Source organism: Ptychodera flava, chromosome 15 (assembly GCF_041260155.1).
Source record: "Ptychodera flava strain L36383 chromosome 15, AS_Pfla_20210202, whole genome shotgun sequence".
Lineage (NCBI taxonomy): Eukaryota > Metazoa > Hemichordata > Enteropneusta > Ptychoderidae > Ptychodera > Ptychodera flava.
The window spans coordinates 20,156,108-20,181,173 of NC_091942.1; the positions used below are offsets into that span (position 1 = coordinate 20,156,108).

The 25,066-nt window shown below is 38.1% G+C and overlaps 2 protein-coding genes and 1 long non-coding RNA gene across 3 annotated transcripts in view; 1 reads left to right on the forward strand and 2 right to left on the reverse strand.

The window, feature by feature from the left end:
• LOC139151470 (uncharacterized) overlaps positions 1 to 13,950 on the reverse strand; it is a 38,624-nt gene extending 24,674 nt beyond the window's left edge. Inside the window, exons 1-3 of the mRNA XM_070724293.1 lie at positions 13,128 to 13,950; positions 10,706 to 10,971; positions 6,397 to 6,576 (exon numbers count right to left, since the gene is read on the reverse strand). Of these exons, the coding sequence (XP_070580394.1) occupies positions 6,397 to 6,576; positions 10,706 to 10,971; positions 13,128 to 13,185 (504 nt within the window). The 5' untranslated portion in view covers positions 13,186 to 13,950. The remainder of the gene's footprint in view (positions 1 to 6,396; positions 6,577 to 10,705; positions 10,972 to 13,127) is intronic.
• Positions 1,468 to 2,367, forward strand: LOC139152367 (uncharacterized). Its single transcript, XR_011556610.1, has 3 exons — positions 1,468 to 1,539; positions 1,639 to 1,803; positions 2,347 to 2,367. It is a non-coding gene; the product is annotated as an uncharacterized lncRNA (long non-coding RNA).
• Positions 13,951 to 14,952: 1,002 nt separating the features above from the next.
• Positions 14,953 to 21,417, reverse strand: LOC139151471 (peptidase M20 domain-containing protein 2-like). Its single transcript, XM_070724294.1, has 7 exons — positions 21,273 to 21,417; positions 20,593 to 21,001; positions 19,879 to 20,030; positions 18,779 to 18,922; positions 18,097 to 18,250; positions 16,210 to 16,450; positions 14,953 to 15,877 (listed from the first exon to the last, which is right to left on the reverse strand). The coding sequence occupies exons 2-7, from the start codon at positions 20,968 to 20,970 to the stop codon at positions 15,732 to 15,734; spliced, it is 1,215 nt and encodes a 404-aa protein (XP_070580395.1). The 5' UTR covers positions 20,971 to 21,001; positions 21,273 to 21,417; the 3' UTR covers positions 14,953 to 15,731.
• Between the last annotated feature and the right edge of the window lie 3,649 nt (positions 21,418 to 25,066).

Below are 25,066 nucleotides of genomic sequence, written 5' to 3' on the forward strand. Positions count from 1 at the left end.
ATCTATTTAAATAAATCACATGTTTACATATTGGTAGGCCTAAATATCTAATGTTGCTCATTTGACATTAATAGTTATAAGTTTACAATTTCAGTAGGAGGAAGTGTCTTTTTCAAACTCTGTTCAAAACATACCCACGCTTTACGATTTAATAAAGGTTTTGCGCGCGCAATTTAATTTGTATTTTACATTTGCTCCGGAAAAAAGTATGCTAATACAGTATATCTTTCATGTATCACATTTTCCTTCATCGGTAGGACCCACAAATGTATATTCAAGGAAGTTGTTACCAGAACTGACGACAGATGTACACAGAGGCATGAGATGGCAGGAGTGAGGAAATTTACGAATGGGCAGATGAGAAGGGTAATTATATAAGTACGGGATTTTTTAGTTGTAAGCTTGTAATTACCAAATAGTATAACGATAACAAAACAGCAGTGTGACTGGACTATGTAACTATGGACTTTGTAAAATATTCATGCTATGTAGTTTTTTGAAGAGATACTACTTTTTCCTTTTTAATTGTGATAATTACTTAATTATAGACGTGCCAGTCCTAGTCCATGCACACGACAGAAACACGTCTGTAAATAAGTACCTCCGGGAAAGACGACCAGAAACATTAAATGCGAATGGCACGTGGCATGGTGAGTATTAGGCCTATTGTGGTTTGATATTCTTGCATGTTTTCACATACTGTTTTAGGCTAGTCCTCCACAAAGTGTGTTCTGTATATGGCAGTTGAACCGTTGACATGTTGTTTTACCAGCACAAATACAAAATTAAATGTATTTGAATTGTGTACACATATTATTGAGCATATGAGCTACAACTGAAATATTCTAACATGCATGGTTTTTGGAGACACATGTAAATTTGAAACTGTATCACGTTTCAACGTAAATGATAAAGTAATTGATAATTTCACTTCAGCAGAACAATTGAAAAAAGTTTATCACCATCAACTGATCAATATCGCCTTTTTTCACTGCACTTGCTTTGATAGTCACAAAAGAAATCGGTAAGCAAATAAAGAAGATTACTGGCGGTGCTCAAAAAATCCATGGGAAGACGTGGCACGCTCAATTATCTGATAAAGGTAGGGTACAACGTCAGTATTAGTCATCATTAGTTAGACTTTATTACATTGTGATAAATAGTTTATGTTCAAGTTGACGAAATGACGGAAAAGTGATTTGCAACACTTCGAGTTCACCGAGCGTCGAGTTCACCCGGCTAAGTTAGTTACAGAAAACATGCATGTGAACTGTAAACTATAGTTTGAAACGGAACACATAGCCTATAGGTAACGACTATCATCAAAGAATCTTGCAGGATAGTCATTACTGCTAAAATATTAAAACAAGGACAACATTATTTTTTTTTATTACAGGTGCAGCAATTAAAACTCATGTATATTGGTGTATGAAGCGATCCATGGAATATCAGAATGGCCGGGAAAAAACGGAAGGAATGCGTAACGAGGCATGCAATATTTTAAGGAGAAACCTTCTGAATATTGTCAAACATTTTCAGGTTGTATAACTATAAGTTAAATGTAAATATATGTTTCATTTGTCACCATATTGATTCTCAGTACATCATGGACAATGATAACGTTACATTTTATTTCAGAATATCCACGATGACTGTCATGAGCAATCAAGATGCCGTATTGTACATCCAGACGAAGCGTACGAGCCTTCCCACCACACACTCACAAGCCAGTGTGCTATTGACATTCTCACCAACTTCTTGAAGAATTGTATTGTATATAAACAGACAGAGGCATACATTAACGTAAGTTGATTATATTGTATTCATGTTTAAATAGTGCCGGATATGGTTACAAGAGCTAGAGAGTAAATTATTGTGTTTTTTCCATCAAAAAGAGTTATTTTTTAAGTTACTCAGTAAGTTTTGTAAGCTTATGTCAATAGAACATTGACAAGTTTAAATTTTCATACCAAGAGTTTTGTAATGTTAGGGGCTCATATTCTTCTATGTAATATGTTTGTGTCTTTTTACTGTTATCTGTATGCTGATCTCTGCTTCATCGTTTAGTTGCTGCTGTCATTATTTTACTGGCTGTTTTCTTGTTGTTGTAGGTTTTTTAGTTGTTTTCTTTTACTGTTCTTTATGTTCTTGTATACAGTTTGTCATACTTTTAGACTTTTTAATTCAATTCTTATTGGGCCTGTAACTGGACGTTGCTTCTGTTGTAAATAAATAAATACATAAATTATTACATTGACAACATGCCAATGTCGACATCCAATGATTTCAATAAAATTAGTCATTACATATTTGTAAGTTAAACTGGTTTTTTTTCTTACTTCGCAGTGTAAAGACACACATTATGTAGAAGCTACAACAATGTGTGTCTTTTGTATCAAGACAAACGCATCGTCTTTGGGGATAAGAAGTACAAGTTGCGGAGTGATATGGCGTGTTTGGATTGGGTATGTACCTTCATGAAACTGGTCTATTCCGTACACTTGAATTATCTCATACACCTGTACCTGTTATTTTTGGAATACAATTTTCTCATCACATCACATTACATTGTTACATTATTACAGTACATTTTCTCGTCCGATTTTGAAGTCATTTACAAGAGCAAGTAACTGCAGATAGTTAAATTTCGTCAGGCACAGTCGTTTTTTGGAAAAGCGATATGTATATGTAGTGTATCCAGAGATCGAACAACTCCACGAGTTAAAGTAGACCAGAATATGAAAAAGTAATATTTAACAATCCAAATGTTAATGAGAAACGATTCCATTGCTAATGATTTTTACAAATTTTTACAGAATGAAAATGTTGATCGTCGGGCTACATCTGTAACCTTTCGTGGTGATGGCAGAACACCCCATAGGCAGGCTGGTAGAAGAAACCTATCTAAGAAGACACATACCTGGAAAAAGATGATTTGGGAGAGATTGATGGGGGTTATTTATGCATGAAACTGGGCTATGTTAATTACAGTCACGTTGTACAGCTATTTGATTAGAAATAAAGAAAAGTATTTAGCGGAATTGTGAAATGTAGTGTTATTATTGTGCATATGTCCCATTTCTGAAACATTTGATACCTAAAAACGCTATTATGTATAAATAAATCATATGACACTAATTCGATGGAATACGAATTCTCTGTTGGATGCTTGTTCAAAAGTTTGACCTGTAACATATGATAGAAGACAAACTGCTACGAAAATTATCGTTGGATGAGTATAAAAGATTTGTTCCGAATCAGAATGTTTCACTGTGGATGCAAAGATTTCCAACCTCAGTGGAGTGCCGACAAAGTAAATTAGTTAGCTGCAATAAATGTAGCCTTGGTGGGCTGGTCATGCAGCTTTGGCCTCTGTCATGCGGTTTTGAATCGCGCAAGCCACACGACAGAGGTCCAAGCCGCCTGACCCAGCCCCTACAATTAATGCAGCTATCAATTAGTCAATGTGTGGAAATGTGTGACGTGCCTGTCGGTTTAAATAGGGGATAATCGATTAGGCTATCAGTCATAAAAACTCGTAAGGCGGAAACTTGAAGAAAGTGTTTCCACTTTGTGCAAACCCCTTCTCTATATAAAAATCCAGATTGACCACAATTAGGATCGCTGTAGTGGTTAAATCTTGTTTCAGAAGAAGTGTCGGGTATCGTTTCGCGACTATAATTCTGACAATTAACCGAGGTCATTCGCTATAAACGCAGCTCAAGCAGCTGACGTTGTAGCCGCAATAATTGTACCCCACGGGCAGTGCGCCGGTTCTTTCTGACGTGTTAGCTGTGTAGCGCCGACCTGTACGTATGGACCATGTACGGGCCGGCGTTACATAGCCAATACGTCAGAAAAAGTCTGCGCACGGCCCGCGGACTATGATTATTGCAGTTATTGACGTTGTTGATCACTTGATGAGTAACGATATTTTCATTTTTCGTTTGTTTTGTTACGGCTGATGAACAACTTGTCCTTGCCACAATTTTATTCCTTGAAAGTTGGTTCCGATGCCTTCACTTTTTTTGGCGGTTTCCTTCAGATGCGATTTTTCATAAAGTAATTACACATGTTTGGTACAATTGGGCACCACAAACTGTTCAAGGCCAGACTGCATTGAATTTGAAAGAGGACTACGCGTGCAAAAACAACTAGGTTACGCCAACAACCACGGTCCCTGTGAGTTAGGAGGGACCGTGCCTAAACCAATGTCCGTAAATGAAGTATATATGTGTGTTTGATAATCGTATTGCCCTAGTTTCGGTCATAACGCAGAACAGGCATGGCAGTCAGCTATCAAAGTACTTGCACGCTAAATACCCAGACGGAAACACGGACCTCCAAATACGAGACAGTCCCACAGACAGCGACATGAGTATTGCGCAATGGCTGGGCCATGGGGTTTGTCGAGCTGCAATAATAGGTCCATACAGTGGTTTTGTCGAACTGGCCACGCGAATCAACTATTGCAGTTGCGCAACATGATTTTTTTTTCAAACTTGTGCATGCGGTTACTGAAACTCTTACAGTAGGCCTAAATCAGGCTTGATCGAAGTACTGGTGTTCTGACGTCTGCCAATGAATTGTGTTTGGCGGCGAAGTCTATACAGCAAGGAATCACTCAACGTGTGTATCGTCATGGAGAAATGTCTTTGGTATGCGGTCAGATGATATAGCTTTGCTAATTCTCTTCCGGATACAAGCAGACTTCGCATCGCGACGATTCACGAGTGCTCGACATGCTCGGTCCCGGGACCGTTTTCTCGAACGTACGTAGCGTGGGGCCGTTCTCACTTGTTACCGTCTTCATATCGTGTTGTGTGCCGAACATGGAAGTATTTACGCATACAAACTAGTTTTCTGTCAAATAAAAAATGTATTTCTGAGAATTAACCGCCCTCCACAAAATTTTGTGGAGGGACCGTGCTTTGCCGTTGCATTCGAAGCGCTCACTCAAAGTCGAAGGGACGCACTGAATCTGGCAAAGAGCCTTGGCCTGAGGCAAAAGGTCGCAATGGCGACGTGTCTCTAACGGAACGTAATAACGTCAGTTGCGAAGGTGTCATGGATTGACTGTTCATAAATCTTTGTCATCGCACGTTATTGCTATAAGCATTGCTGGCTTCATGAAACGTTGTTTCTCAGTCAGTATACTGGTATGGCCGTTGTATTCAGTAACGTATAATCTGTTGTTTGCATGGCTTGTTCATAAACTCCTGTGCACACTAATCAAAGTTCTTATCTATGTTTTCTCGTGACCGTAATAAACATCGACAGAAACATTCGATCCCGCCCGTGAATGTCAAAGGTGAACGGGCTTAACTTGATCCCGGGTATCAAGTCCCTGGCCTTTAAACATATGTATTTATTATGTCATTTTACTTGGAAGTCAAGTCTGAATGACTATGTAGGTTGTACAGCCTTCTAACACAGACAAATCAAATTTCTGGGAAATATTTCTATCAGAGCTGAATATCAGCTCTTCCTTTTCATACATCTTTAAGAATTTTTCAGAACGAACTGTAAGACCCATGTTGTTTGTGTAAGTTTTTACATTACATTCCTTATTCTACTGCTGTTGCTAGCTTGAAGGCATATAAAATTTATTCTTTGCAACACTTTTATGTACTTAAAAATATTTTCATGATATAATATGTAAAATCGGGCAAAACCAACAGGCTGATAAGCATCGGTATAGGAGCAAAATGATTGTGACAGATGATCACAAGTATACACACAAGTAATCTGTGGACTTGCAGATATAGTTTAACAGAACCATGTTTCCCTTCCTAAAGAGGCCATGTACGGTAATTACAATATGTTGTATGTATTGCCTGGTGTGAATTCTACCCAATTTAAAAATGATATGTACACTTATTCCCTTGCAGCTCAACTATGGTAGACCGATATGGTACACTATATGGTTCAACTTTACACAATCAACAAATAGAATACCATTCTAGATATAGTCCAGATCATTATTTGAAGAGACTGTGTTTAAGCCATTATTTCTCATGATGTTTTTAATGTCAAGAAATACCAAACATCCTGAGTTAATTAACAAGGCTAACAAAAAGTATGATTAAATGTTAAACATCAAATTAATGTATAATCAAACTTTCAATATAGGTGAGAGGTTTTTAAGGGAATTTAGCAAGTTGATATATATTCCTGGTAAACACAGGAAATTACGTCACTGTTCCCTGTAGGCAGGGCTGAAGGTACATGCATGTGCTTTATCTAATCAATCATTCTTTTATGATGATTCACAGGTAATGAATGATACCACTAACTTTCTTGAATATTGATAAAAAGCGTAGAACAAATGGCCTGGCATATTTTAATCCCGGTAAGCATTTAAGAAAGAAAGAAAGAAAGAAAGAAAAATCTTACATGGAAAAGAGTGATGCACTGTCTGACAATGACGTCTGCAAGATCCACTGCGTCCTTATTACCGGTGCCGCCATATTTATACGCCAGCTCCGCTGCGGATCCAGATCTCAGGTATTGGATGTGCGTGTCACTAGATCCTGATACATCATCTCTGGTGTTGTAGCCATTGGCTATCACCACCTGCAATGGAAAACACAGAAATTTAACTTCTAAACTACAGTATAGTATACAATGAGCATCTAGCACCTAGCTCACAGCATAAACTATGAAGAGACAAAATACTCTTACAGGAGCACATTTCTTGACGTAGCACACAGATTGTTCTACCTGTCTTATTCGCACTTTGCAAACTTTTGTTTCCCATTGAATTTTAAATCGATCAATACAATGTGCATGTTTTCAGTTTAAACTCATCAGCAATAATGCCTCTTTAATAGTGTGATTTTCTGCATAACTGATTCAAGTACACAGTAAACACTAGTTCCTTTGTCATTTTTTACAACATATATATTTCATGTATCAAACAAATTTCTTGGATCAAAAGAAGGGTCTTCTTGCAATTATTTTGATGCTGTGGATAAAATATTGAATGACACTACATTCAATTTGTGTAGCTCCCTTAAAAACCATACATACTTGTATGCATGATGTGTACGTGTTTGCTTGTTTCGATATATACAAAAGACCTGTTCTTGAGGAAAATAAATGGTTTGTAGCGGTAAGTCTGAGACTCAGGCAAACAATTCAGCTCTGGGGGCAACAGACTACAACAAACTTGCAGCTTTTCAGAATGATTATGCAATGAAGAGCTGTACAAGGAAATGAAATGTTATTTTTGGATGCAAGGATACAGAGAAAGTTTGTGAAAAGCAAGTATGAACACTCATTCAGCAAATCAGACAAGTTTGGACAAGACTTTTGTCAGTTTATATACTTCCTTGTATTTAAGTGTATTGATTTCTAGAGACTGTCAGACTGGAATTTCATGGCCATGGTACAGTTACATCAACTTCAAGACTGAAAAGTCAAGTTGTTTAGCTTGATCTCAGGAACAAAATTCATGAACATTTGAAAATAGTGACAGCTTAGGTTTGGATAGTACTACAAAGCTCTTGTAATTCTAGCAACTGAATGATTTCAAAGTTAAGCACTTTGTCCTAAAAAACCAAACTGGAGCGATATATTATTTACATCTTACAGACATGTACATGTGTACTAGTTGGCGTAGGGTTGAGGCAAAGAAATTGTCAAGAACTTCTAAGTATTGGTCCTGAGTTAAGAAGAAATGTTGCAAGTTACAGGGCACACCAAAACCATGACATCTTGGGGGGCTATTGTGGGATGCGACCTGCAAAAAGCCTTTATTTTTGATTTGAAATGCCTATTTTACTGAGACAAACAGACCAGTCAGCAGAAGAAAATGGTACACAATAAGATTAATTGGGACATAGCTGTATTGCAGAACTTGTCACACTGAGGTCAAATGATATATTGGTTCTATGATTGTATATTTGTCCTAGATGCAATGTGATATGTATGGAGCATTGTGAGCTAATGTTTTTACGACACAGTGCTGATTACAGATACATGTATGCAGAATTTTGTAATTGTTCTGACTTGTCTTAAACTGCAAATTAAAACTTTCACATATGCAATTACATATTGATCTTTTGAACTTATTTTAAGAAACTATAACAGCCTGATTCAAATCATGAAATCACACAATCTCATCAAAATCCTATAACGGGGAAATCTTGAAACAGGGAAATGATTCAAGTATTACTGGTAGAGGTTGAATTAAAAGGAAACCACATAAGCCACAAATGTATAAAAGATACAATTTCAAAGCCAGATCAGAAAATCGAAGAATCAGGAAATGTCTATTTATGGAACTCATTAGTATCAGCCTCCAAGAGGAGACTGTTGTTCAGGAGACCTGGATGGTATCAAATACCAGGTATTTGCTAAGGTTAAACATTGGAAAAATAGCAATTGTGAACAACATCACGACAAAGCATTCACAAATTGCCGAAACCGGTCACGACACTAGATAAGACCAGCACAGCAACAAATTGGTAACCACAACAGGAAAGGGGTTAAAGGTCACCGGAGGGCCTGTATCTCCAATGTGTCAAATTGTCAATGCCCAGAAGACATGTGTTTCATACTTTAAGAAATCTTTCAGTGATGATGCATTTAAAACAGGAACATACTGAGAGTGGGGAAGGGTTGGTGAGGAATTTCTATCAAATAATGTTGATAAAAAGATGTTATCATTTCTGGCCAATCAGAAAATCTTATAAATCTTGTACAACAATTACAAATGACAGGTTGTTGTATCTTAAAAAGATTTTAATGCCCGAGAAAATGTTGTCAGCATTAATTCTATATTTACAGAGTGATTATTAAGAGCATTAACTTCATGTTTTCTGCTACATTCAATCTTGAAGCTGGCTGTTTATTAGGCCTGATCACTGAATACATTTCATTGTTGGGACCAAGAAATTAATACTTAAACTAAAACAGGAGTTGGGATCTCAGCAACACTGAAGTGTACACAATTATCAATGTCATGATATTCCAAGCCTTGGATTTTGGTCCTTATTTTCAACCTCATTCTTGCAATTCTTTGTCATAATGACAGAACAAAGGTCTGAAACTTTAAAGTTCATTTGAAAACAATCACTCGCACAGTGAGAACTCTTTTAGGATTAAACTGCATGGGGTGAACAATGTTATTTGAGATTGTTAGGAACAATTTTGACAGAGAAAAACTTACACTGAGACACCACTTTCAGTCACTTTTGTACAAATATAAAAGATTTGGTTGGAAACAAAGGGAAATTGACTGTTAGCACAATGCCATTATCAAGAAAAAGTAACTCATGTTTTGTAGCTTTTCAACCCTTTAGTATTGATTATTTTATGCAAAATCTGCATAGATCATTTCTGCGAGCAAAGCCCTGATGATTTTGGAAAAAAGTATCGTATGGCCTGCAGAATAATCACTGATAAAAGTTTTATTTAAGTTGTCACAAGTAATGGGCTTTGAATTTTCTGTTTTCATTATACTTCTTCAGATTAAATTGTGAATACCCTGATTAGGTATCGTCAAAATGGCATTGTAGAACAGAAAAGATTTCAACATAACAAAAGCCATATATTTGTGGAGTCTATGGTCTTTTAGAAATGTGAAAGGGTAAATATTCCCCATCACGAGAAACATTTCATTTACACTATTGAATTGTTCAGGAATGACTATTATATAGAGTTCAAGTTTGACAAAAGAAATTTTTCAAGGGCCACCAACTTAGCTTTTAGGATCAAACTTTTAATTTAAAAGTCTGCAGTACTTTTGTTTGCCATTGTCTGTAACCACTGAATGTGTGTTCACATGACCAGACAAGCAACGATTGCTGTGCATTCACTGTGTGACACGTATAACATAAACAATTGGCTGATGGCTGGCTATACATTAGTAAGATAGGGATACTTCAGCAGTCTGACTAAAATACGATTGGTCCTATTCCGAAACTACATATTTCAAATTTGCATATATTGAATCCCCAAGTGTGTGACAAAAATTTTCTGTTTATTATAGGTAAGATGTTGACTTTTGTGCTACCAAAGAATAACAAGTTCTAAATTTAGCACCAACTGTGATTTGACCACCTTTGTGGAAATGCTAGATCAATCTAGCCGATAGAAAATAGTTTTTACTAACAAGAATATGGACCCCTGGCCAGCCAAGCATCTTGGCTTTCATGTCAAAGGGGCAATATTGGCAGGGGAAATGTGCTTATACCAGAAAATGGGATAACATTTTTAGATAATGCTAAATCATATCTGCAGGATATGTCACACAGCATAAATGCACAGTCTTGGACCATAGAACTCTTGGTATGGAGACCATACAGAAGTTACTGCAATTCCCTGCTTGTACGTTCAGAGCTACTGTAGGAGGTTTTGAAGTTTACTTGAAATAGCATTAATAATATTAGCTTGTTCGAGATGGGCAGACCTTACATTTCAAGTGTAAACTCACACTTACAGATCAGAATACAGTTACCACGTCAAGAGCATGTTCAACAAGTATCATAACATTTAAAGTTAAATTTATATACAACTTGTATGTGAGCCCCACGGTAAAAGGTGTTTTCATGGCAGCTGCTAGTCTCAGCACAACTGGAAGTAACCGATAGCAGTTGCAATTTTAAGTAAACGTCCGGCAATTTCACGAAAATTTTAAAATGTCCCAGCAATCTAAATGACAAATTGTGATAATTTCTGTGTTATTCCGCACACTTACCTTTTCTCCCATTTTGTACATGGCTGTCCTGACTTTCTGCAGGCACTGCAAGAGTACTGGGTGGGCTCTGAAATACTGTGATGAGCTTGACTTGAAGTCTCTCACATGGTAGTTGAGAGACAGCCGCATTTCCTCCTGTCCCGTGGAGTCAAACAGCAGAGCCCCTGTGTTGTAGGGATCTTCATGATTGTCTGCGTCACTCCCTGGGGGTAGCTCCACTGGTTGGAAGACATTACCACTCGGGAACAGAACTCCATCGGATGCACCTGTTGAAATTACAAATCGTGTCAGTTAGTAAACACAATAACAACTCATATGAATATCAAAATACTTTGCACAAATTATGAAAGATAAAATCATCAGCATACATGTATTTCCATCTTGAAATTTTGGAAGAAAAATGTGTTATGCCAGACATGAATATCTCTTTGGGATTTTTTTTAAAATTTCACTTGATTGTTTGTGACTTGCACCATAAACTGTACCACTATCTGTGAATACCTCTTTAATAAGGATTCATTTTTCTGAGGGATAGATTTTGCAGCCAAATTCTGCAGATTATTGTGTCTGCTGTCACAAAAGGTGTCCATACAGTAGACAGGCTTTCATCCTACATTGGAAGTAAATTCTAAATTGCTTCATCACTGACTGTAACTTGAAGTCATATGTGCCCCTGAATTAAAATACTTAAAAGTTTGCTTAAACTTTCAGTAAGAAATTTTCAACCATTCCCTTTCCAAATCAACATTAAAGTCCACCATGCAATATTTGGCACTAGAGAAACAAATTACCCAATATTTACTGTCTCTTAAAATTCAAAAAGGGCACCACTCTTTGTATTTACTCTATGTTGAAAAATTAAATTTTTGATTTTTACAAAAACAAGCAAGTGAAAACTTTATTTACTCCATGAGATTCAAAATGAGGCCCACAAGATGTAGGCCAAAAAAGTATTGCAAAAGTTTGAGAGTCCAAATATCTGTTCCCAAGGTCCATTTTACCTTAAAATGACTGGAAGAAACTCCTTTGCTTTTGTTCAATATTTTTCACCACATACAAATTGATTCATTACAATTAAACACTAATTCTGTAATAGCTACCAGATTAAGCACTCTCAGGCCAAGTGATTAACATTGCTGCTGGCAGTAAATTAACTACCTCTTTTTTTGTCCTGAAGTGATTATGACATTTCAAACAAATAATGATAAAAAATTCCCAAACCATCTCATGGTCAGCCTTCCATTCAGGTGGGACACTTTTCTCTGTTGTTCAATCAAATGTATGAACTTCAAGTGGACACACTTGGTCTACAACACCACATTTCTGAATTTATGGAAATGTGATGTACAGTATTATTATCATACTTTGGCAAAATTTCATTTCAGTCAAAAGTGGTAATAAATTTATTAAAAGTAGAGCTCACTCAAACGGCAGAATTTTCTACTGTCTTAATTCTTTTTACAAGATTTTTTCATGAATTATGTATTTATGCAGGTAATCATTTGATTGTGACTGACAAACCTGGCAGCCTAAGCAAATGTTAACTTAATTTTCCCCAATTAACTGAGAAAATATATTTCACAAAAAAATCATAAACAAAACAATAAGAGAGCACTGGGGACTATTTTTGCTTCGGGGTGCTTGTTCAAATTTTGAAGTCCTAAACTCCGAGTTTTGAGAATGGCTGAGCTACTTATCCAGTGTGGGCACCTAATTTTTACACTTGCCAATTATATAAAATACCATTGATTTCTCTACGAAAAATAATTGCAAAATCGCAAAACAAGCTGTCAGGGTTCTCATTTGAATTTATATGGTTTGTTTTTAATGGATGATTAATACATCTGCCCGACACTGCCATTCGCTGAATTCGCTGGGCACGGTAAATCTTTAAGCCAATCAATATATTTCTAGCCAATCACTTTATGCCCCGTACGTTGTATACGTCTAGAACATGACACCATGAAAAGACTACCCTGAAAAGTTTTGTCATTGAAAGAACAGTGTCTAATTCATATACCCGGTGGGATATTCGCTGCTGGCGGTAGTTTTATGCATTGTTTCTGCAAAATAATTGGAGTTTATACCCCAAGGCAAAACGATACACTGAGTACAAACAGGCCAACCTGTGCGCAACCAAATTTGACAGCAATCTCTCATAGTTGAATTCACGCGCTTTGTTTGTTTACAATAGCACTACAATAGCACCAGATTTTGCATTGTGTGCGCAAACTTAGTGCAAACAAAAATATACGCTGACAGACTTCATTAATTTTCGATTTTTGAAGCCAAAAACGCAGTCTGTGTTGCCTATCATGAACTGTTCAAGTTTGACCTTGAACTTGCGACCGTAAGAAGACGCGCGATGTACCTCCAAAGATCACACACCATCATGCATCATGTATACGATATAGTCACTTACTTGACGATGTCGACGCCGACAGGAGTGCGACCAAAGCGAGGAGAACGCCTCGCAACATTGTTGTATCCCTTATTTAGACTCGAAGTAAAGAAACAATGCGTCAAATCTCGCAGTATCTTCTTCTTTCGACAGCGGGTGCAGAGCGTGCGTCAACTTTCGGGGAACTTCCTCGTAAGTTTGACGAGAACAAGGAAGTGCGCTGGTCACGTGACTGCACATCCTGTTCACTTTTGTGGTACGATGGCGCTGTTTCGAGGACAGTCTCGTTGTGTCGATCCTGTCACACAGACGTGTGTAACGAAGTGTTTCATGCCTATAAATTCCGGCGAAGGTGGGTGAGCACATAGCAGTATTTCATCTATGTCTACAATCATAATTACGGCAGTTGCATATAGATTTGAAAAGTGACCATGACAATGCTGCATTCCATAGAACGCTTAGGGAGCCGTCATTATTTACGTCTTGGGGGCGGAGGAATTTTAGGGGGGGCTCACTCAAAAAATTGAAAACTTTAAGGCGGGTGCTCAAAATGTGGAGAGGAAGAAGGGGTTATTCAATTTTAAGTGCAAAATAAATTGAAACACCTCTCAGATTGCACCATTGCACATATCAATTTCTCAACATTTTCGACAAGAGAGGGGGGACACCCCCTCTCATGTTCTCCCCCTGGGGTGTTCTGACAGTTTTACTAGTAAAGGACGAATTGAAAATACCTCTCAGATTGTACCAGACCACACCATTGCACATTTCCCAAAATTTTCACAGGATCTAGGACAAAACTAAACTGTTGTGAATTCATCCTTTATTATCACAGAAACATATTTTAATTGACTTCAATAAACATTTTGGAATTTAACCATACTGTATTCAGGCTTTTCATTAGAAGCTGGCAGCTGGAGAGATGACACATGAAGGTCAAAGATTTTTCATTCCTGCATATTCTTTGATCTTCAATCTCTGACAAACTGAGAACTACTTTTCTCAACATGTATTGTCATTGTTTGGTTGTTGAGTATCGTGACTCAAACACTGATCATGCAAAAAAAGTAATAAAAATATCAGTGTTCCATGTCATTTTCAAACAATTTTACAGAGTTCAAAATAAATTGAAACACGTCCCTCTCTGATTGCACCATTACACACATAAATTTCTCAAAAATTTTCCGTGCAAGACAGGGAACAGCCCCACCCCCTGACGCTTTCCCCCTCAGCCTCTCGCGTATTCTCCCCTCTTGTACTTTCAAATTCTGCTCAGTCAGATATCCCAGTGAAACCCTGTCATGATACCCATCCAAATTCAACAATACTATATGGTTGGATACTGGTTATGGCATGAGCTTTTATATCTGTATTTTGTTGTCACTTTGGATATAATTTTGTTGGTTTCACCGTTTTCAACCATTATGAGATAACCGATGATAATCTAGCAGGGTACATCATTTGAAAGGTCTTTACTATTGCTGTATTTTTGTAAAGTTTTACAATTACATGTATTGGTATTTAACTTTTCAAAGTGGGGGGTGGGGGTCAGTCAAAATTTCTGAGTTAGAGAGGGGTTTACTCAAATTCCTCATGGTTGGCAAGGGGGGTTACTCGAAATTTCGAGTTTCCGATTAAATTCCTCCGACCCCCAGGCCGAAAATAATAATGGCTCCCTTGGCTAGCGCTATCAGTCTGACAATTTGTGACAGCATCCCCATAGCATGAATAGGGATCATAGTCTCCTGCCACACATCAATTAGGAAGGAAAGGTCATTTATCATCTAAATTTATATGCTAACAAATACAATCCTGATCTGTAAATAAAATATGATGATACTGAGAATTTCACATTTCACAATTTAATTACAGACATTTTATGTGTGCAATAATGAGAAGAGAACATATGCCTACTATGGTATGTTGGGTTCTTTGATTGAATTATTTTAAAGAAAGCATATGTATCACCAATCACTATTCTGGTGCCAAGGTAAGACAACAACAGAGGTGCAAAAACTATTTAAATATATAGATTAACTTGGAGAAAGAGCAACAAGTTTGAAGGCATGTATTTATACATACAGTTTGTTTTCCAATGCTGTAAGCTTGCAGTGAGAATCAGTCTTGCCTTGAAAAGTTAGCCATGATGATTAATAGAAATGTAAATTGTTTCAAAAAGAGTAGTCCTGGATAACTTTATAGATTATATGAATAAAATCCAAGTTTCAATAAAACTCCAAGAGGAACAGACTAATGTCATTCACTCCATTCTCAATCACCACACGTTTTTCTGTAAATTACTCTTCTCGGATGATGATTCATTCAAGATTCATACTCACATGTGATATATAAAACATTAAGTAATAATTTTATTTGATTCTTATGGTAAAAACTTACATAAAATAAACCCTACAGTATTATAACAATATACAATCTCCCTGATAAGAACAAATTTCAAATGTTATAATCACTGATTTACCATCTTTTTGGCATATTTAAAAGGTATGAATGTTTTATATCAAGAAATTCTTAGTACTGAAGTAGTTCTGCATATTAGGTATTATTTTGCCGATGATTATAAAAAGCCTGGGTGAGTTTTTCATAAATTGCACCTGCAAGTTGAGTTCATTTGCCTTTGTTCTTCTTCATATCCTCTTCAAAATCTTCTCTGATCTGTTTCATGGCATCTTCACCGTGGAAGAAGACGTCCAGAACTGTCATTGCCATGGCCTTGGCTTGGACCAGGGTTGGTTCCTGAGCCTCAGGTGCACCTAGATAAAGTACAATCATGTGAATCAGACACAGTGAAGTGAAATTGCCCTTGTCCTACTATGCCAATGTACATTGTTTATGATACACATGTCATAGAAAGTCCTGTGTTACACACATATTATCTGATCAATTGTAAGTTTTGTCGATATAAATATCACATACTTCAATAATACCTGTCTCAAATAAATTTGACTTTGTGGGGTGATGTCAATGACTTTGCAAATGTAAATTTGATGACTAACTAAACCAATTGGGAATTGCCAAAGATATCAGAATTCCTTGAATACTGATGTCATGAACAGAGCTTACCACTGAGGGCGCTATACATTACCTGCGGCCTTGGTGAAACCACGAGAGTGAATCACTGCATCTGTCTCCAAGCAAAACATAGGATGAATACCTGGCACTTCATAGGTTACATTACCCATGTCAGTTGAACCATTGGACCTTTTTGCTACTTCTGATTCTGGCATGAATTTCACCCCAAGGCCTTCAGCATTATTGACAAAGAGTTTGATCAGTGGCTTATTGTGGACAACATTGGAGTAGCCAGAGTGGTATGTGTATTCCATCTGTTGGTGAAAGGTACACTGGATTTGGGAAAACTACCACTCTCCCCTGCTAGCAAGATACATACATGCTAGCGATTGCTATGCATGTAAAAACAGGTAAGAACTGTGATGTAATAAATTTTACTGACATATCAAACATCTGCCGTGTTAGGTTGTTTAATAATGTTTAATAATGGACATTCTTAGGAACAACACTAGTACACACAGCTACAACAGCAAGACGTACTGACAGTGGCTATTATTAAGTATTATATTACAGCTTTGTCAATACCAGTGAATTTTTTGACATCATCCCCAGGTTATTACAGATGTATCCAGTTAACTAGTACTATGAACCCAGATGTTTTCTACATCTGCAAATTCACTGGCATTGCCAAAACTATGAAATAATAGCAATAAATGTACCCCTTCCCTGCCAATGTAATGGACTCAAGCACACTTTGCATTCCGTAATGTACTTTACTTCGCCTCATACATCATGTTGTGTAAATATTCCTTTTGTCCATTATGGGCTAGGAGGGTGCATTATTGTGTAAATGAAAAGTAAGTGTAAAGTATCATTCAAAAATTTTGTTGTGATATTAATGCAAGCACTGTTGCCAGTTTTTATATATTGCAACATTGTATCTATGTATCCTCTTTCAACCAAGATTATTGATACAGATACAAACAGCCTGGTCCGTAACTTTAATGTGTATATGGCAAAATAATCACAATGGTGGAATTTGAGACAAATAGCTAACTTTCATGCAAGGGAATACTGTAAAAATATTATAGGAAATTTTACCAAAGTATCAGCCTCAGAAAAACCCACTGGATACACCCAGGCTGTACTAAGCTGATGCACTGATGAGTAAATTTCCTACATACAGTCAAAATGACTCTGGTCTCAAAAAAAAAAGGACAGAGTATTGTATATTGTACATGCATATAATATATGTATTTCATCAGCAGCCTAAAATTTACCTTGGCGTAAGCCTTCACAAGGTATGTGGCTAATGAGATTAAAAAGAAAACACATTCTATAAATACACACATGATAATGAGTGTAAACAGTATCACGTTGAGGTATACTATATGGCCCTTTGACAAATCAACACAGGATATGGATTCAAGGCTGTAATAATCTTACGCATAAATAATTACATTTTAGTACAGATTCAAAATGACTTAATTGGGTCTAAAAAGGACCAATGCACACAAATACAATATATTATTTCATAACAGCATAATTAGTCTTTAATACCTGGATTTTTTCATTCACATTATTATGCAATGTTCATTATTGCAATATCGTCACCATTGTCTTGTAATATTAAAGAATGTATTACAAGTCATCTATATGACCTCTTAGTTATCTAGTTTAATGTTGCATTCATCTCCATCTAGCCATACATTCTTTAGTTAATAAAGCTGCAAAATGGCATATTGATCAAAATCTGTGGACTCCAATTGACCAGCAACAAATCATGCACATCCAGTACTGACATTCCATAGACGGTGAGGCATTCAACCCACTTCATACAAGGGGAAATAAAGAAACTTGCAGTTGGTACAGAGAACAAAAATAGCACAAATAGATGCAAGAGCAATGCAGCAAAACATGTTGAAATCTGATCAGCAGAATGTTTTATAACAGTACAGACCGTGCACCCAGTGGACTTGGCAGCTCCCTCAGCACATGCCAATGCTCTTTCTTTCAGTTCTGATAACTCTACTTCTGTCGGCGTTCTCAGCTGATAGTTCACTACTGTCTTCTCAGGGATGATGTTAGGCTTGGCGCCTCCATTTGATATGATCCTGAAGTTGCACAAAGGAAGAAAGAACGTATTCCACAGCATTGTAAATAACCAGAACAGAAAGCTGAATATGATGTCTGTATAAAAATGAGCATGAAGAAGGGATCTAAAAATAGACTATCATTTAAGTAGAATGCCAGATTGTGAGACAAAAATATATAAAATATACAGTTAAGGCACTTTTCAATCTTTGGGTAGGGAGTGTCATTCCTGTACCTCACATACTCTTTGAGAGAATTCATGGTTGGATAGGTAAGTGTAAATGAGATGCCTCACAAAATCTGACATTTTCAACTGCATGGAACAGTCAGTTGTCAAACTTATTCACTTTTTTCAAGTTTCCAGCTGCATGTGAGAATATTTGTCTGGCAAGAGCAGAAGGCTTGACATTTTCCTAGCAATTTTCTTTACAAAGATGTTTTCCACATTTTGACACATCAAGATCTAATGAGCCATACCGGTATATGAAGATATTGCATTAATGAATATGTTATCAAAATATTTAAATGAGGACAAGGAAAAGTAACTACCGTGGATCCTCCACGTTGATTTCACCTGCTGTCGCATCACAGACATGCCTTGATAGAACATGACAGCAGCATCCAGGGCGTTGACCCCTTCCCATGGTGCATAGGCTGCATGCGATGCTTTGCCCTGGAATGTCACATCAAACCTGTAAGCAGGTGAAATTCAAATAACATCACATGTATTATCAGTGTGTCAATGTGTCATGTGTGTAATGAATCATCATCATGAATAAAAGGTATGGTATAGTAGTAATCAGTGCCACTGCTATTAAAAACAGGCCCATTTCCTACCAGAGAAGAATAAAGCCCCAATAGCTGCGAATTTTATGCATTTTTTTCATGATTTTATTGTCAAACTAAAGTTGGTTCGTATAAATGTGCTAACTGAAGGACAGTGTATAGAAGTATCACTGTTCACTGATTTGGACCATGTCTGTCTGCATAAAAATATGCGGCCCACCTATTAGTAAGTGGTGGATCAGAAAAGTAATGGAAAAATTTGAGAGCCCCGAGGTGTATGAGGTGCGTTCTGCCCAGTAACCTGGATATCTACCCAGTACCCTGGATATCAATTATCACTACGCACACAATTATTATCATCACATGTTATGCCTTGTAAAAAAGTGCCACATGTTCACTCAAATGAATCATTAAGGACCATGGTATGATTGATATACGCATGACAAACAAAACTTGATAATTGCCTTTAACCTCAATCCTAGACTTTGAGGGTACAAGTCTGTTGATACAACTATTTTTTCAACTGTGATGAAGTAGAGTTATCGCAATGTAGTGGAATGTATGATGAAATTTACCTATCATATTCACCCCATATGTGTGCAGATGACACTCTTTTCTACAATTCAGTTTAGATAGCATATAATTTTATTGCAGTCATCCAGGTCAAAGTGCTTTGCATACGAGTAACACTAATGCATAATAACTGCTAAAATTACTTTATTTTACAAAATCATGGAACTAATTGAACTTTGAACATTGAATTGAAAATAGTATAAAATCTACCTCTTAGGTATCCAAAATTTCCCTAAACATAAAACACTATTATACACTTGTTAGCAAGCCTTGTACATTATTCACTTACAGTGTGTACGCCAAGAATGATGGACTTGCCATGCATGCCAAGTTTGCAGGATGAACCATCATTGCAAGGTCAATGTCTTGAAATGCCCCTGCATCTATCAACTTGAACTTGCCTGCACCTCCCTCCTCAGCTGGTGTCCCCATCACAGTCAACTGTGAAAGAGAAGAACGTGCAATATGCCAAAAAGTGTGGCAGTGTGTTTTTCTTCGCCCAGTCAAGAAACAGACACCAGGCCATCAATTGAAAGGACGAAAGACTTGCAATTATTATCAGTATTCACTTGCAACTCGTAACATTACCTCATGATATAAGGATTTTCATTTTCCATCACATATTAAACATACAGAAACGAAGAGTAATGGCTTTAAATAAAGAAATGATAAATTATTACTTTCACAATATAGACAGCAATGTAACTTCAATGTAAGAACGAGAACTTCTAAGTTCTAGCAGGCAGCTTGCACATTGCAATCCACTGTGTGAACTGATAGAAATTGATGGCACCATATAATTTTAGGAAGATTTACAAGTTTGACACGGTTGTTTCATTATCCAAACCCTTGTAAACATTGTAATTCTTGTGCGGGGATAAACTATACCAGGGGTATCAGCAGCATCAACAAGTTCAAGGTCATGAGCCTTTCGTTTTTATGGCTTGGAAAGTAGTTTTCTGCTTCTTCTAGTCAAATATACCCGTTTTGTAAGTCATGTTACCTTTCCCAGTGGCCTTCCAGCTGCTTCCATGGCTGCTTTGATCCCTAATCCAGCACCAGCTCCAGCCTCTGCGATCGGATTGTGTCCACATGCATGGCCAATCTCTGGCAAAGCGTCATATTCACAGATAACACACGCGTTGATGCCACTGTTTTCTTGAGAACCAAACGTCGCCCTGAAGGCAGTGTCCACCGCGAACTTCCTCTCCACGTTGAAACCATTTTTCTCCAAAAAATCGGTCAGAACTTGATGGGCGCTGTTTTCCTCATAACCAAGCTCTGGTTTATTCCATATTTCTTGACTGAGTGAATTCAGGTCAGTCGCTGCCCTATCGATGGCTTTGCACGCTTTCTGCTTGGCACTCTCGAGATCTGCCATGTTTCTCTTGTTTACAAAAGCTGAAACTCAGCTGTCAAAAAAGAGAGCTAAAAATTTCAAACTTTGACATGTTTATACGAGCTCTGGCAGTCGAGATACGGCCCCTCCACAAAGGAGACCGTGACCCCATTACAAGTATTACAACTGTGAGGAGATCAAAACTGCCATTACTGCCAATAGTGGTGCCAACCTGTGTGGAGGTGTACACTCCAAACTTTTTCACAAATGAGATATTTGCCGTTTTGACTTCGTCATATAGGAAAAGTTCCAAAAGGCAGTCCCCTTTCGCTTGTTATGCTCACCTGCTTACATTATGACATGACTAGCATCTAAGGTGGAGATAACGCGCGAATATCCAATTGTCAACAACCGAACCGCCAGCAGTTAGTTAGTCGTCCGAGTACTTGTCGTCTGACACCTTCTAATGTCTGCGCATGCCTAGCCTGAAGATAATTGTTTTTGTTGATTAACCCCCGACATGACCACAACATGACCCCGTCACAGAGCAGAGGGACTGTGCCCCCGTGAAGTGGCGCAGCTGCCAGTTTCACAGAGTTCACCTTTTGACCAATCCATCGTGACTTCGTATCTATAGTAATTACATGGAACTCGAAATCTTGAGTGAAATCTTAACTTTTCTGACCATAACTGATCCATTATCTTCACGGTAATGTGGACAGGCGACCAAATTTGCGAATGAAGTGAGAACGAGTAAGCTTTAGGGAGCCGTCATTATTTACGGGGGGGGGGGGTCACTGAAAAAATGGAAAGCCAAAAGGGGGTTGCTCAAAATAGGAAGCGAAAGAAGGCGGGTTACTCAATTTTTGGTGCAAAATGAATTGAAACACCTCTCAGATTGCATCATTTCACAAATCAATTTCTCAAAATATTCGATGCGAAAGTGGGACACTCCCTCACCCCCCCTCTCTCTCTCTCTCCCCCTTGGGGTGTTCTAACACTTTTACCCAGTAAAAATACAAATTGAAAACACCTATCATGTTACATCAGCCTGCACCATTGCACACATCGATTTCTCAATTTTTTCCACGCAACAGAGGGTACAACCTCCTCTGACACTTTATCCGTCAGCCTCCCAGGTGTTATCCCTCTGTACTTTCAAGTTTTGCCCCTTTAAGATGTCTGAGTTAAAACCCTGTCATGATACCCATCCCAATTAAACAATACTATATGGTTGGATACTGGATATAGCATGAGCTTTTGTATCTACATTTTGTTGTGACTTTGAATTTCATTTTGTCGGTTTCACCTATTTCAACCGTCATGAGATAACTTTAACCGATGATAATGGAGCAGGGTACACCAGAATATGAAAGGTCTTTACTATTGCTGTATAAATTTCTGAATACACGCCTTGATATTTAACTTTTCTAAGTGGAGGGGGGGGGTTAGTCAAAATTTCTGTTAGACAGGGGGTTTACTCAAATTCATCACGGTTGGTAGGGGGTTACTCGAAATTGTACTTTCCGATGAAATTCCTCCGGACCCCCCTCAGGCCGTAAATAATGATGGCTCCCTTACGCATATTGAAACCCATTCTACCAATCCATAAACTTAAAGGGAGGCGGCCGTCAGGTACGTTGGCGATTGATGAAAGTTAAATCATGTTTGTCATAATGTACATCGTAAAAGTCAAATGTGGCAGCTATGTTGACATGATGCATCTATAGCTATATAGTGCATGGGATCTTTTTTCACGTTCATGATGAAATACATTGTTTGTAATCAACAAAGTCGCACATGCGCAGTTCCTTATTTTGCCATTAATTTTCCTTACGGACAATAAAAACGTTTCGAAATTCGAAAAAACTTATCACGTTAGCGGGACTCAAAATTGATATTTCATTTGAGCTAATAAATTCCACCTCTTTAGAAGCGGATAAAAGGGACAATATCTCAAACTCACATATTTGATTTATCATTTTTGCTGCATATGCTCTTAATACGACATCACAGGAAAACTTCTGGTTGCCGCATGTGACAAATCCTCTCGGTATGATATTTTGGAATTCGACAACACAAACGAGTGATGTTATTTCTTTCCGTTTAGATTCAAATATCAAGTAAAATACTACTATGGCAAGATAATTATTCGCAAATTCATCAAATTTGATGACTTCACAACTAACTTGCCGATTACCCTAATTGTCAGCATAGTACGTAATCGCGTGAGAGCAGTAGCAATAGGCCTATACAGGTCAAAGTATCATAAAAAAGAGCCGGTTTACGGGTTTGTCTTGAACACGTTTATGAACGCAAAGTACACTCATTTACTTTGCCAATATAACGACGCATCATATAATTTTTCATGCAGCCGGCTAAAATCACAAAATTTATCACGTAAAAGCAGTAGGCCTACTTATCGATTACCGGGGGCCAACTTTTGTACGTGTGCGTGATGTAATACCGTAAAGACGTTTGCAACGTGAAGTAGATCACTGAGGTGTTTTTTGCTTTTATTCATATACGGTATCTAATGGTGTCATACCAATAAGTGAGAAAGAGAAGGATAAGAAAACCTCACCTTGCCACGCATTTGGGAATGACTGAACTTCTTGGCTTCAGTGGGTGGTAAGCATGGACACAGGCACTTGGAGTATTCGGAGGAAACTTATGAAGAAAGGAAGGTATGACACGGGGTTTGCCTTCAGGTCAGTTCTGGTTCCGTAAATGCAATAAAATTCGACACACTTCAATGCATACACTGTCTAATAACCACCATCGATGGGTATATGAATACCTTTGACGTTTAGAGTCAAGTTCGATAAAAAAACTCCGGTTACACTTATAGTCCACTGCTCTTACCTATGCACGCAAAAGCCGTGGAAATTTTTTGAGCCAAAATTGTGACTAAATCCGGTTCGCAAGTTTCAAACTCACGCAGTAAACACAAGAGGTATCGAGCTATCGACTTACATCCCTTTATTCAACTACGAACGTCATACGTATGAGGTTCGGAGAGCAAAATCGCGTCATACTTTTGCATAAGTATACCCCTAGCTGGGTGCGCCATTTAGGGACCGTTCAGTTTTTACGGCCGGGGGGGCGGCAAAATCCAGGGGGGGTCATCATAATTTTGGAATCCGCGAAGGGGGGTCATCACTTTTTCACTGGTAGGAAAGGGGGGGGTCACCACATTTTCAAAAACATAATACCTACAATAAAGTTCACTTTATGCCATGGCCATGATCGACCCTCTTTACCGGCGGGCCGCCTTCGGCGGCCCACTACAATAAATATACTTTATGTATTACCCATGACCCTCTTAACGGGCAGACGCCTTTGGCGGCCCACTCCAATTAGCTTTACTTCATGCAATGGCCATGATCGACCCTCTTTACCGGCGGCCCACTACAATAAATTGACTTTATTGTAATACCCCATGACCATCTTAACGGCTGGACGCCTTCAGCGGCCCTGTTCAGTAAAGTTTACTTCGTGCAATGGCCATGATCGACCCTCTTTTTACCAGTTGGCCACCTTTGGTTGCCCACAAGAATAAAGTTGACTTTACGTAATGGCCCATGACCCTCTTAACCAGAGGGCTGCCTTTGGTGAACCACTCCAATAAAGTTTACTTTATACAATGTCCATGGACATAAGTTGTCTATGGAAATGAAGTTAAAAATTGCCTTACAGTCGTCCTAAGTAACAGACGTTGCATGGATGTGGCTGAGAAGTTTGTGCACTGGCATCTCTGCTACACGAATAAAGTGCGCCGCGTACCGGAGTTCAAATTCAAACTGTGCGGGTAAATTTGACAAATGGGTTTTGGTTATTTTTCAGCGGGGGGGGGGGGGGGGTCATCAATTTTTTTCGTCTGACAAAGGGGGGGTCATCATTTTTTCGCGAAAAATGCAGGGGGTCTTATTTTTTTTGAACACCGGCGACAAGATTTTGCCGCCCCCCCCCCCCGGCCGTAAAAACTGAACGCTCCCTTAGGCATGGGCATAGTGGATAAGGGATCGGTGGGGGCATGGCAACTTTTTTTTTTGGACGGGGGTATCTGCAGAGTAACACTTGTGTACTATTTCGCTGCTTTTGCTAAACGATGATATGATAGCCGGCCGAAAAAAAT